The sequence below is a fragment of the Pantherophis guttatus genome, chromosome 1 (genome assembly GCF_059756535.1).
Source record: "Pantherophis guttatus breed Tessera chromosome 1, ASM5975653v1, whole genome shotgun sequence".
In the NCBI taxonomy this organism is placed as follows: domain Eukaryota; kingdom Metazoa; phylum Chordata; class Lepidosauria; order Squamata; family Colubridae; genus Pantherophis; species Pantherophis guttatus.
Genome location: NC_142063.1, coordinates 344,001,546 through 344,013,321, shown reverse-complemented (window position 1 = coordinate 344,013,321; position 11,776 = coordinate 344,001,546). Strand labels below are relative to the sequence as shown.

The window sequence follows — 11,776 nt, the reverse complement described above, 5'->3', positions numbered from 1 at the left end:
TGGAGGGCAAAAGGAGAAGAAGGGGACGGCAGAGAACGAGGTGGCTGGATGGAGTCACTGAAGCAGTCAGCATGAGCTTAAATGGACTCCAGAGGATGGTAGAGGACAGGAAGGCCTGGAGGAACGTTGTCCATGGGGTCGCGATGGGTTGGACACGACTTCGCAACTAACAACAATAACGAGTTAAGTTAGTAACACTGACTGTAAGCAAATCTGATTTTCCCATGGACTCTGCTGGTCAGAAGGATGCAAAAGGGGACACACCCCCGGTGACCCCCCTCCGGGGACGCTGCAACCGTTGTAAACATGAACCAGTTGCCACGCATCCAAAGTTGCGATGTGTCGGACACGACTTTGCAACTAACAACAACAAAATAGCCTCTGGCTAAACAAAATAAAATCACACACCTTATTTTATTTTATTTTATTTTATTTTTCCGGAATGTTCAGCTAGATCAGAAATTAATCATAATTATTGAAAGTTACCCTGAGTCACGTGTAAATACTAGAAGGGCAAGGCTTGCTTACACCAATAATACAAGCAAAAAAACAACAACAACAACACAAAACCTGCCCTTTGGGCAGAGCATTCAGATCATGTAAACCGGCTGATCGTTTTGTAAACTTTTTCCCCTTTGACTAAAGATACAATATCGACACCAGCACATAATTCAAAAACTTTTTATACCCTTGTTCATCTAATGGTGTCTGGGGAACCTGGGGACCAAACATAGGAACAATCTCTCAACGGGTAAAAAAAAATAAAAAATACACGAAAAGGTACGTGGCCTCGTTCATCACCTCCCGCTGGGAAGTTTCTTTCTGAGATGTTCAGCGAAGTATCCGTGGATTTAATGTTCTTTTGGACAATTCTGTAGGAAAAGAACAGAGACCGTTTGAAGCATGAAAGAAAGCCCCCATTTTCTCGCAAAAAGAAAAGTACAGGCAGCCCACTTTAGGAGCCTGAGTGGTGTAGGAGGCTAATGCCTCCTACTAAGGCAGCATTTAACATCCAGCTGCCTGCAATTACTGCAGGTTCGAATCTCGCCAGGCTCAAGGTTGACTCAGCCTTCCATCCTTTCTAAGGTAGGTAAATTGAGGACCCAGTTTGTGGGGGCAATAAGCTGACTTTGTATAAATATACAAAAGTATGAAGGCTATTGCTTAACGCATTGTAAGCTGCCCTGAGTCTCCAGAGAAGGGCGGCATATAAAAATAAATAAAAATAAAAAAAAAATAAAAAAAAAAATCATCAGCATTAGGGACAAGAAATACAGGTAGTCCTTGACTTACGACCACAATTTGAGCCCAATGTGACTTTTTGCCGGCTTGCCACCGTTGCTAAGGGAATCCCAGCAGCTGTTCAATCAGTAACCCAATTGTTAAGTGAATCTGGCTTCCCCATCGATTTTGCTTAGTCAGAGGGTCACAAAAGGGGGGATCACGTGACCCCGGGACGCTGCGACCGTCATAAATACGAGTCTGTTGCCAAGCATTTGAATTTTGATCATGTGATCATGGGGAATGCTGCAACGGATGTGTGAAAAACTGGTTGTAAGTAACTTTTTGCACTTCAGATGGTCACTAAATGAACTGTCATAAGTCGAGGACTACCTGTAATGTGTTTTATAGCAGAGGTCCCCAACCCCTAGTTCATGGACCGGCATTGGCCCGTGGCATGCCAGCAGCTGGGCTGCGCAAACAAGCGAAGCTCCATCCATGGGATGCAGGCAGCATGAAAAACTGTTCTCCATGGAACCGGTCCCTGGTGCCCAAAAGGCTGAGGGCCTCTCATCGGAGCCCTCCCCAGACTCCAGGACTGGCCCATGGTCCTCCCCAGCCTCCTCACTGTCTGAGTCTGCTGCCAGATCCGCTGGCGGGCCACAAGAATGATTACCTGTTCTGTCAAACTTTCTATCACTTCAGGAGTCTGGTACAGTAAGTGCTGCATCGCAAGCTGCTGTTCTTCAGTCAGAGAAGAGATCTAGGGGGAAGAAAATGGAGTTGATTTCACTTAATTTATTTGTATCCTGCCTTTATTATTTTTATCAATAATGCAAGGCAGCAAACATACATAATGCCCCTCCTTCCTCCTATTTTCCCCACCACAAGAACCGCGTGAGATAGGTTGGGGTGAGAGAGAGGGACTGGCCCAAAGTCACCCAGCCGCCTTTTGTGCCTAAAGTGGAACTAGAACTCACTGTCTCCTGGTGATTGGCCCAAAGTCACCCAGCCGGCTTTCATGCCTAAGGCGGGACTAGAACTCTGTCTCCTGGTGATTGGAGCAGAGTCACCTAGCCAGCTTTCATGCTTAAGGCAGGACTAGAACTCACAGTCTCCTGGTGATTGACCAAAAGTCACCCAGATGGCTTTCATGCCTAAGGCAGGACTAGAACTCACAGTCTCCTGGTGATTGACCAAAAGTCACCCAGATGGCTTTCATGCCTAAGGCAGGACTAGAACTCACAGTCTCCTGGTGATTGGTCCAAAGTCACCCAGCCAGCTTTCATGCCTAAAGCGGGATTAGAACTCACCGTCTCCTGGTGATTGGCCCAAAGTCACCCAGCCAGCTTTCATGCCTAAGGCAGGACTAGAACTCACAGTCTCCTGGTGATTGGCCCAAAATCATTCAGCTGGCTTTCTTGCCTAATCTATTGGTTCATCTCAATGAAACTTTGCAACAAACTGATAGAGGCTTTTAATTCCCAATGTGTGTTTGCTTTTTATTATTTTTATATTAATTTTTTTAGATGCTTTGATGGCCATTTGGGAGAAAAGCAAGACATGCATGTAAGTAAACGGGCAAAACTTTAAAGGAAATGATAATCTATCTGCCAAAGTTGGCCACGGATAATTTGCTTCTGACATTCCTTGCTTGATTTTAAACCATAAATTAGAGTTCATAAAGGACAATTACTGTGTCCACACAATAAGGCGATTAAATCATGACAAAGAAATCATAAATTGTTAATAAGCTGCAACCGCTAAGCCAAACAAACCAGTTACGTCTTAAGAGTGTTTCCCTGTCAGATTTCATTTGATTGAGCTTGTTCTATGAACACAGCAGTTAATTATAATGTATGCTTTAGCATATTGCCTTTAGGTTAATTGGCTGAGCAGATTACTTAAAGACCTGCTCAAAGGCAGTTTTGGAGTTGGCAGAATCCCTTATAAGGTAAAGGTAAAGATTCCCCTCGCAGATATGTGCCAGTCGTTCCCGACTCTAGGGGGCGGTGCTCATCTCCGTTTCAAAGCCAAAGAGCCAGCGCTGTCCGAAGTCGTCTCCGTGGTCATGTGGCCGGCACGACTCAATGCCAAAGGCGCACAGAACGCTGTTCCCTTCCCACCAAAGTTGGTCCCTATTTGTCTACTTGCATGTTTTTACGTGCTTTCGAACTGCTAGGTTGGCAGAAGCTGGGACAAGTCACAGGAGCTCACCCCTTTAAGCAGCGCTAGGGATTCGAACCGCTGAACTGCCGACTTTTCGATCGAATCTCTTATAGAACGTAATAAAGAGTTGCCCTCTGCCGAGCTCTTATTTGAGATGTGGGGTCTTTGGTGCTCTCTGAGCTTGGTTGTGTTCTTGCAGACGTTTCATGACCCAACTAGGTAACATCATCAGAGCTAGCAAGGAGTGAGGTTTGCTCTCTCTTTGTATACAAGTGGCTTGCCCTGTCAGTGTTGATGGGAGTGCTCTTGGTGGTTCCTTGATTAGGCTTTTGTTTAGCTGGTAGTTCCTTGATCGGGGTATTGGGTTTTTTTTCTTGATTGTTGATCTAGTTCAGTGTTGGCGAACCTTTTCGGCACCAAGTGCCAAAACGGGTGGGGGAGCGCCAGAAAGCGGAAGACCAGCGTGCACATGCGGGAGCGCCAGAAAGCTCAGCTTCTGGTTTCTGGTGTGCGGGTGCGCACTGGTCACCTGGTCTTCCGGTTTTTGGCACCCATGAAGAACAGCTGGCTGGCGGATATGCGCATGCCAGAAACAGGAAGCTCAGCTTCCCGGCGTGTGCATACGTGCCAGGGACCTGCTCTTCCGGTTTCCAGCGCTCCCACGCTGACCGGTGCGCATGTGTGCGCCAGAACCCAAAAGAGTGACGGCTAGCATGCCCAGAGAGATGGCTCTGTGTGCCACTTCCGGCACGTGTGCCTTAGGTTCCCCATCACGGGTCTAGTTGGTCTTGGGGTTAATCTCTGCTTTCTGAGTGTTGATGGCTGGCAAGGAAGTGTTTTGCTCTTTTTTTTTTCTTTCTTTTTTTTATTTTGATTTATATGCCGCCCTTCTCTGGAGACTCAGGGCGGCTTACAATGCGTTAAGCAATAGCCTTCATACTTTTGTATATTTATACAAAGTCAGCTTATTGCCCCCACAAACTGGGTCCTCATTTTACCTACCTTAGAAAGGATGGAAGGCTGAGTCGACCTTGAGCCTGGCGAGATTCGATCTTACTTTAATTGCAGACAGCTGGTGTTAAATTACAAAGCTCTGTCTGTTGAGCTATTCAGGCTTTTTGGGGTTTTTTTTCTTTTTTGCTCGTCTATTTTGAACGCTAAATAGATTTGGTTTATCTCTTTGCGCCTGTCGAGGTTTGATTTGCCTAAGTGCCAGGGTTCCAGGAATCTTCTAGCAGTTTTGGATTTGGCTTGGTCGAAGATCTCAGTTTCCCAGTTGAAACTATGGTGAAGTCTGATCACATCAGTGGCAGGTTGCTCCCGGTTTGGTCTGGTTCTATAGAACCGGTAGTAAAACCGGCGGGAAGCTCTGCCCACCCACAAAGACGACGTCATCATGGGTGATCTGTGCATGCGAACCGGTAGTAAAGGTAAGTGGAACCCACCTCTGGATTGCATATTGTGAAATTAAGGAGTTTTCATCAAATCTTCCTGCTAGTTGGTGTTCATGGGTGAACCCCCAATCAAATCGTAAACAACAGCCTAATCTAAGAATCACCGAAAACATCCCCACCAACACTGACAGGGGAGGCCATGTATGTTGTGGCTCCGTTACCGGAGCCTGTTTCATCGTCAGGAGAGGACTCCGAGAGTGAAGGGGAGGAGTTGGCAAGGCCTCCCTCTCCAGGACCCTCCTCTCTGGCAATGCCTTTGGTGTCCGCCGAAGGGCAAGAGATAGGGCCGGGGCCAAGCACATCCACGCAGCCACAGATGGACAGTGATGAGGGTAATGAGTCTTGGCTGGATCCACACCAGCGTCACAGAGATAAGCGCGTGCAACAGAAGAAAGGGCGTACCCAAGATTAGGCTGAGTCACTGGACCACACCCCACAGGATATAAAAGGGAGCGTAGTGGCCAGTCAAACCTTGTGATGAACAAAGCTGAAAGCTTCCACGCCATTCTGCATTGCTGGACTTTTGCTTTAAGACTGGATTATCTCTGGACTTGATTGTAATTATTGAGCTGATTTCCTTTGATGTATCAGAAGTGGGGAGAAGTTATCTCTCCTCTTCGTAAGTAATAAACTCTTGGCAGGCAGCCACTAGGTTGTTGCCAAGTTCCATTATCATAAGGAAAAGGATTTTGCCGGCTGGTTTGGTCTTTAACTCTTGAACGTCTGTTGGTGTGTGTGCGTGGGGTTGGGGACAGAACAACGTATAAAAAGAGGGAGCAAATATCACATTCCCTTCTAGCACTGATGATGTTACCTAGTTGGGTAATCAAACGTCTGCAAGAAACCCACCAAGCTCAGAGAGCACCAAGGACCCCCCCAGTTGTCTTGTTCTTCTTCCTTTTCCTCCTTCTCCTCTTCTCTGCAAACCCCACTTCCTTCTTGCACTGACGATGTTGTTACCTAGATGGGTAATCAAACGTCTCCAAGAATATTTTCTTTACTATTTTTTTTTTCTGGGAGGATACCCAGTAGGAACAGCTCTGGTTTTAAATCAATACATTGTTGTATCATTTCTTCCAGCCATATCTTAATTTTATTCCAATAGTTTTTAGCTTCTGAGCATGATTATACATGTAGTAACAGCTGCAAGGATTGTTTGTGCACAAAATTGGAAAGCAGAGAAAATACCTTTGGAAGAAGAATTTTAAAAAAAAAAATTAAACTTAGTTCTTAATTCAAATAATGTCAAATGTTAAATTGCTATATTTTTAAGATTAGAGAGAAGATTTAAATTTGATAAATGTACTATGAGTTATTAACTGATTTAAGATTTTAGGTGGGTTAATAGAAGGGTAATTGTTTTGATTAAGTAAATAAGAGTAAACTCTTTTTAAGATGGTATTAGTTGAATAAGTGATTTAAGATTGAGAAATAAGTGTTATGGCAAAATAGAATATATAAAATTTTGTTAAAGATGACAAAAATTGTATAAATTGATGACTGGATCAAAGCTCTGTTCCGAAAAGATGTAATTGGTATGTTTGGTTAAAAAATAAAAAAACTTTTTGCAAAAATAATTTTTTTAAAAATTTAGATTGTGCAGAAATGAATGGATTGACTTTGATGATTAAAGAAAGAGAAGATTCAGAATACTTTAAGATATGGAATCAATTTTACCATTGGTTAGAAAAGAGATACAAATAAGTAAATTAATAGTTATGTATAAAAATGCTACAATTAGAACACTGTGTTAGTGACGGATTGTTGTAATGGAGAGAAGGAAGATAGAAGAAACAACAAAAAGAACTTTTGGAGACAACACCGAGATGTCACATGGGAGGAATGACTTATCTATTAAATGTTTGTTTGTCTAAAAAAATAAAAAACTTTTTTAAAAAAATGTCTGCAAGAAAAACCACCAAGCTCAGAGAGCACCAAGGACTCCATAGTTCAACTCCAAGCTACAAATATTCTCTTCTACTAGCATTATTTGAGATGTGGTGCCATCTCACCAAACCTCTGATTGATGATGAGCACGGCTGTGGCCAGGGGGACTTTTTGTCAGGTCCGCCTGATACGCCAGTTGCGGCTCTTTCTTGATCGGGATGCCCTGCGCACAGTCACTCACGCCCTCGTCACCTCTCGCCTGGACTACTGCAACGCTCTCTACATGGGGATCCCCTTGAGGGGAACCCGGAGGCTCCAACTGGTCCAGAATGCGGCCGCGCGGGTAGTTATAGGAGCTGCATGGCGCTCCCATACAACACCTCTCCTGCGTGAGCTGCACTGGCTCCCAGTGGTCTTCCGGGTGCGTTTCAAGATGTTGGTTATCACCTATAAAGCGCTCCATGGCATAGGACCTAGATATCTTTGAGACCGCCTGCTGCTACCGACGGCCTCCCGTCGACCTGTGCGCTCCCACAGAGAGGGCCTCCTCGGGGTGCCATCAGCCAAACAATGTAGGCTGGTGACCCCCAGGGGGAGGGCCTTCTCTGTGGGGGCACCTACCCTCTAGAACCAGCTGCCCCCAGAGATAAGGAGAATCCAAGACCTCGGTGCCTTCCGCCGTGCCCTTAAAACCTTCTTTTTTCAGCAAACCGGGCTGGCTTAACTTTTTTTCTTAATTTTTTAAATGTTCTAAACGGGTTTGTTATTGTTCTTAAATTACGGGGCCAAATTTATATATATTCTTTTAATACTATTTTAATGTTTGTAATTTATGTTTTTATTCGGCTGTACACCGCCCTGAGTCCTCAGGGAGAAGGGCGGTATATAAATTGGATATAAAATAAAAAATAAAATAAATGCTGGCCTGAGGCACGCTAATCCCTAGGAAGTTTTTCTGTTGCTCACCCAATACATTCAAATGGAACCTGGAACAGAGTCACAACTATTCTAAAGGAAGAAAGAGAAGGCAAAATCTTGACCAGAGCATTACCTCTGTACCGGCGTGCTGCTGAATTTCCTGGACCAACTTCACTGTTTTCGCCAAAGTGGCCCGGATAGAACGTATGGACTCTCGCCGCTCCGCGGAAATCTTCTGCAGCTGTTCGCACAAGGTTTTGAAACGCAACTTCACTACCGACAGCTGCTGTATCATGACCAGATGATTTTCCTGTTTCCAAAGCAAGAAGTCCGGAGCAGAATAAGAAAGGAAAGACCAAAAGCATCAAGCACATCATTAACAAACCTGTATACTGATCCAAGGTAGAGTGGTGAAATCTGAACCGGTTTACTACCGGTTTGCTGGTTGCGCAGGCGCAGTGCGCACTATGCACCAAATGTGAGGTGCGCGCACGCAGTGCACGCCAAAAGGAGGCATGACAGCGCGTGGGGGGGAGGGGTAATCAGCTGTGGCGCACAATCTTTTTTTTTTTTTTACTTTTAAAAGCATTGCTTTTAAAAGTAAAAAAAAAAAAATGCCTCTGATGATCGCACGGCTCAGCAGGGCATAGACCCGGGATGGCGAACCTATGGCACGCGTGCCACAGGTGGAACGTGGAGCCATATTAGTGGGCACGCCAGCTCAGCTCTGGGGCGCATGCGTGCGCCGGCCAGCTGATTTTCAGGCCTTCTGGGCCCACCAGAAGTAGGGAAACAGGCTGTTTCCTGCCTCTGGAGGGCCTGAGGGCGGGGTGGGGAAGGCCCGTTTTTCTTTCTTACCTGGCTCCAGATCCTCTCTGTGTATCTGGGAAGGGCGAAAACAGCCTTTCCTACTCCCTTGGAGGCCCTAAGGAGCTTGAAAGGGCCCATTTCCCGACTCCCAGTGGGACAGGAAGTGATGTTTTTTCCTGTCCCCAGCCTCCAGAGATTCCTAGAGAGGCTCCTAGAGACTCCTAGAGAGGTTCTGGAGGCTGGGGACAGCAAAAAATGTCACTTCCTGTCCCACCGAGAGTTGGGAAATGGGCCCTTTCAGCCTCCGTAGGGCCTCCAAGGGAGTGGGAAAGGCTGTTTTCGCCCTTCCCAGATACAGAGAGATGATCTGGAACCAGGTAAGAAAGAAAAACGGGCCTACCAGGCCATCATGTGCCAGGAGCGGGGGGGGGGAGGGGGTTGCGCATGCATGTGCGTGGGCACATGCGTGTGTGACCCTCCCCCACCCCCCCTCTCCTGGCACGCGATGGCAAAAAGGTTAGCCATCACTGGCATAGACGGAGGGGGCGGGGGCAGGGGCAGGGATTTTTGCTACCAGTTCTCTGAACCACCCCCCGCCATCGCTACCAGATCGGGCGATCCGGTCCGAACTGAGAGCATTTCACCCCTGATCCAAGGTACAGTGAAGTACCTATTTCATCAGTGATGGCGAACCTTTCCGGCACTGAGTGCCCAAACCGGAATGTGCGTGCATGTGTGCGCTCTGGAAACCCGAAGACCAGCTGGCCTTCGGGTTTCCAGCTCACGCATTCACGCCGGCCAGCTGGTCTTTGTGCGCGGCGGAGCACCGTAAACCCAAAGAACAGCTGGCTGGTGCACGCATGCCTGGTTTTTAGACATTTTCCAGCTGCTTTTTGGGCTGTTTTCAAGCCGTTTTTGGGGCCGTTTTCCAGGTTTTTGGCATGAAAAATGGCCTGAAAGCGGCCCGAAAAACAGCCGGTTTTTTGGCCGTTTTTGGGACCGTTTTCAGGTGCTCCGTCGCTCGCCATGACCACCTGGCCAGTGTGCATATGCGTGCCAGAAACCAGAAGAGCAGCTGGCGATGGTGTGCGTGCCCAGAGAGAGGGCTCTGCGTGCCACCTCTGGCATGCGTTCCATAGGTTCGCCATCACGGCCTTATGTCTATGGCAACCTTAAACACTCAAAGAGCCATTTGGACCCGTTTCCCACAGAAAAGAAAACACCGGGAGCCACAAAACCCTTCCCGTGCCTGACTATTTCCTGAGAGGCCACAAAACTAGCATATGTAGTTGAGTTAAACATTCTGTTTTCTTCTGAAAGTTTTCTTTTCTTGGATTTATCCATGGCTGACCTACTGGGGGTTGAAAAGCTCAATAAATCGCGTGCCGGCGGATGTCGCACATTGGCGGTTGCGACGCATATTTTGAGTGACAGGGAGCCGCAGCAGAGGGGTGAAAGAGCCACATGCGGCTCCAGAGCCGCAGGTTGCTGACCCCTGGTCTATGGAGATTCTCAGTCATCCAGGTCATAAGAGCCTTGGTGGCGCAGCAAACTAAAGTGCTGTTAATAGCACCAGCTGCCTGCAATTACTGCAAGTTCGAATCTCACCAGGCTCAAGGTTGACTCAGCCTTCCATCCTTCCGAGGTAGGTAAAATGAGGACCCGGTTTGTGGGGGCAATAAGCTGACTTTGTATAAAAAAGAACACCGCTTGGGGGGGGGCAAAGCCCTACTAAGCAGGTATATACAAAAGTATGAAGGCTATTGCTTAACGCATTGTAAGCCGCCCTGAGTCTCCGGAGAAGGGCGGCATATAAATTGAACTAATAAATAAATAAATAAATGGTTGTCCCCCCCACCCTCCCGGATGCAACTGGACTTTCTGATTTTTCTCTGAAAGACATTTCGCTTCTCATCCAAGAAGCTTCTTCACGCTACAGAAGCTTCTTGGATAAGAAGCAAAACATCTTCAAAGAAAAATCAAAAAAACCCAGTTGCTTCTTGAGAAAAGAAAGCACCTTTGGGACACGAAGAATCATCAAGAATGTGAAGGAACTGACGGAAAACAAAGCAAGTAGCTTCTTCACAACCATTTAAGCCAATTCCCCAAACTGACACCAAACAATATACAGGAATTTGTTTTTCGGCTCATTCTATGCTGTTTGTCAATCAAGTTGACTGGACGATGTTAAGATCGAATATTAGAATTTGGGATGCAGACTCTCGAATCTATTCTGACTGTTAACTACAGAGTGCAGGAAGCTTGTTTGGATCCAAGTATTTTTGCAAACCTGAGTTGTGTTGGTTGGATCAAGGAAAAAAAAAGTTAGCTGCTTCCATCTCCAAAATGTTAATCAGTAGCCACTACGTTAGTAAGTACTTTTATGAAATTTAAGTTAGCCTCTGGAAAATTATTAGGTCTTCGGGTTATAGCAGAGGTCAGCAACCTGCGGCTCTGGAGCCGCATGTGGCTCTTTCACCCCTCTGCTGCGGCTCCGTCACTCAAAATATGCGTCACAACCACCAATGTGTGACACCCGCCGGCACGCAATTTATGGAGCTTTCCAACACCCGGTAGGCCAACCCAGGGGTGGGTTCTAAATTATTTTACTACCGGTTCTGTGGGCGTGGCTTATTTTGTGGGCGTGGCTTGGAGGTCATGTGACTAGGTGGGCGTGGCTAGCTGGTCAGTCATTTCTGGAAGGTCCTCGCACTTACGACCAGTCCTCACACTTACGACCCGACTCATTTGTTTGCTTTTAACACTGATCAGCTGTAGGACAGCCCTTTGAAGCCCCGCAAGAGTTTAAACAGTTTTTTTCCCTCTAGTCATCAGCTGGGACTCAGGAGGCAGCAATAGATGGGGGGTGGGGCCAAATAAAAGGTAAGAATAACATGGGGGAGGTGGGGGTGGGTGGGAGAACCAGTTCAGTGACGTCATATCATCAGCGCTACCGGCTCGGCCGAACCGGACCAAACCGGGAGGAACCCACCACTGGGCCAACCATGGATAAATCCAAGAAAAGAAAAGTTTCAGAAGAAAGCAGAACCTTTAATTCAACTACATAGGCTACTTTTGTGGCCGCTCAAGAAATAGTCAGGCACGGAAAGGGTTTTTGTGGCTCCCGGTGTTTTCTTTTCTGTGGGAAATGGGTCCAAATGGCTCTTTTGAGTGTTTAAGGTTGCAGACTCCTGGATTATAGTCTTTAAAGAACTGACTGAACAATTTTCTGAGAGTAAAGCTAGGCAAATAAAACAAATTTTAAATTTGTATGCATATATAGCCGTGATGGTGAACCTATGGCACGGGTGCCAGAG

At 46.6% G+C, this 11,776-nt stretch overlaps 1 protein-coding gene across 1 annotated transcript in view; it reads right to left on the bottom strand.

Annotated features, from left to right (window-relative positions):
• Positions 1-667: 667 nt before the first annotated feature.
• The window catches only part of SKA2 (spindle and kinetochore associated complex subunit 2), a 27,900-nt gene continuing 16,791 nt past the window's right edge, over positions 668-11,776 (bottom strand). The window contains 4 exon segments of the mRNA XM_034404291.2: positions 668-853; positions 855-872; positions 1,898-1,984; positions 7,783-7,959. Of these exon segments, the coding sequence (XP_034260182.2) occupies positions 695-853; positions 855-872; positions 1,898-1,984; positions 7,783-7,959 (441 nt within the window). The 3' untranslated portion in view covers positions 668-694.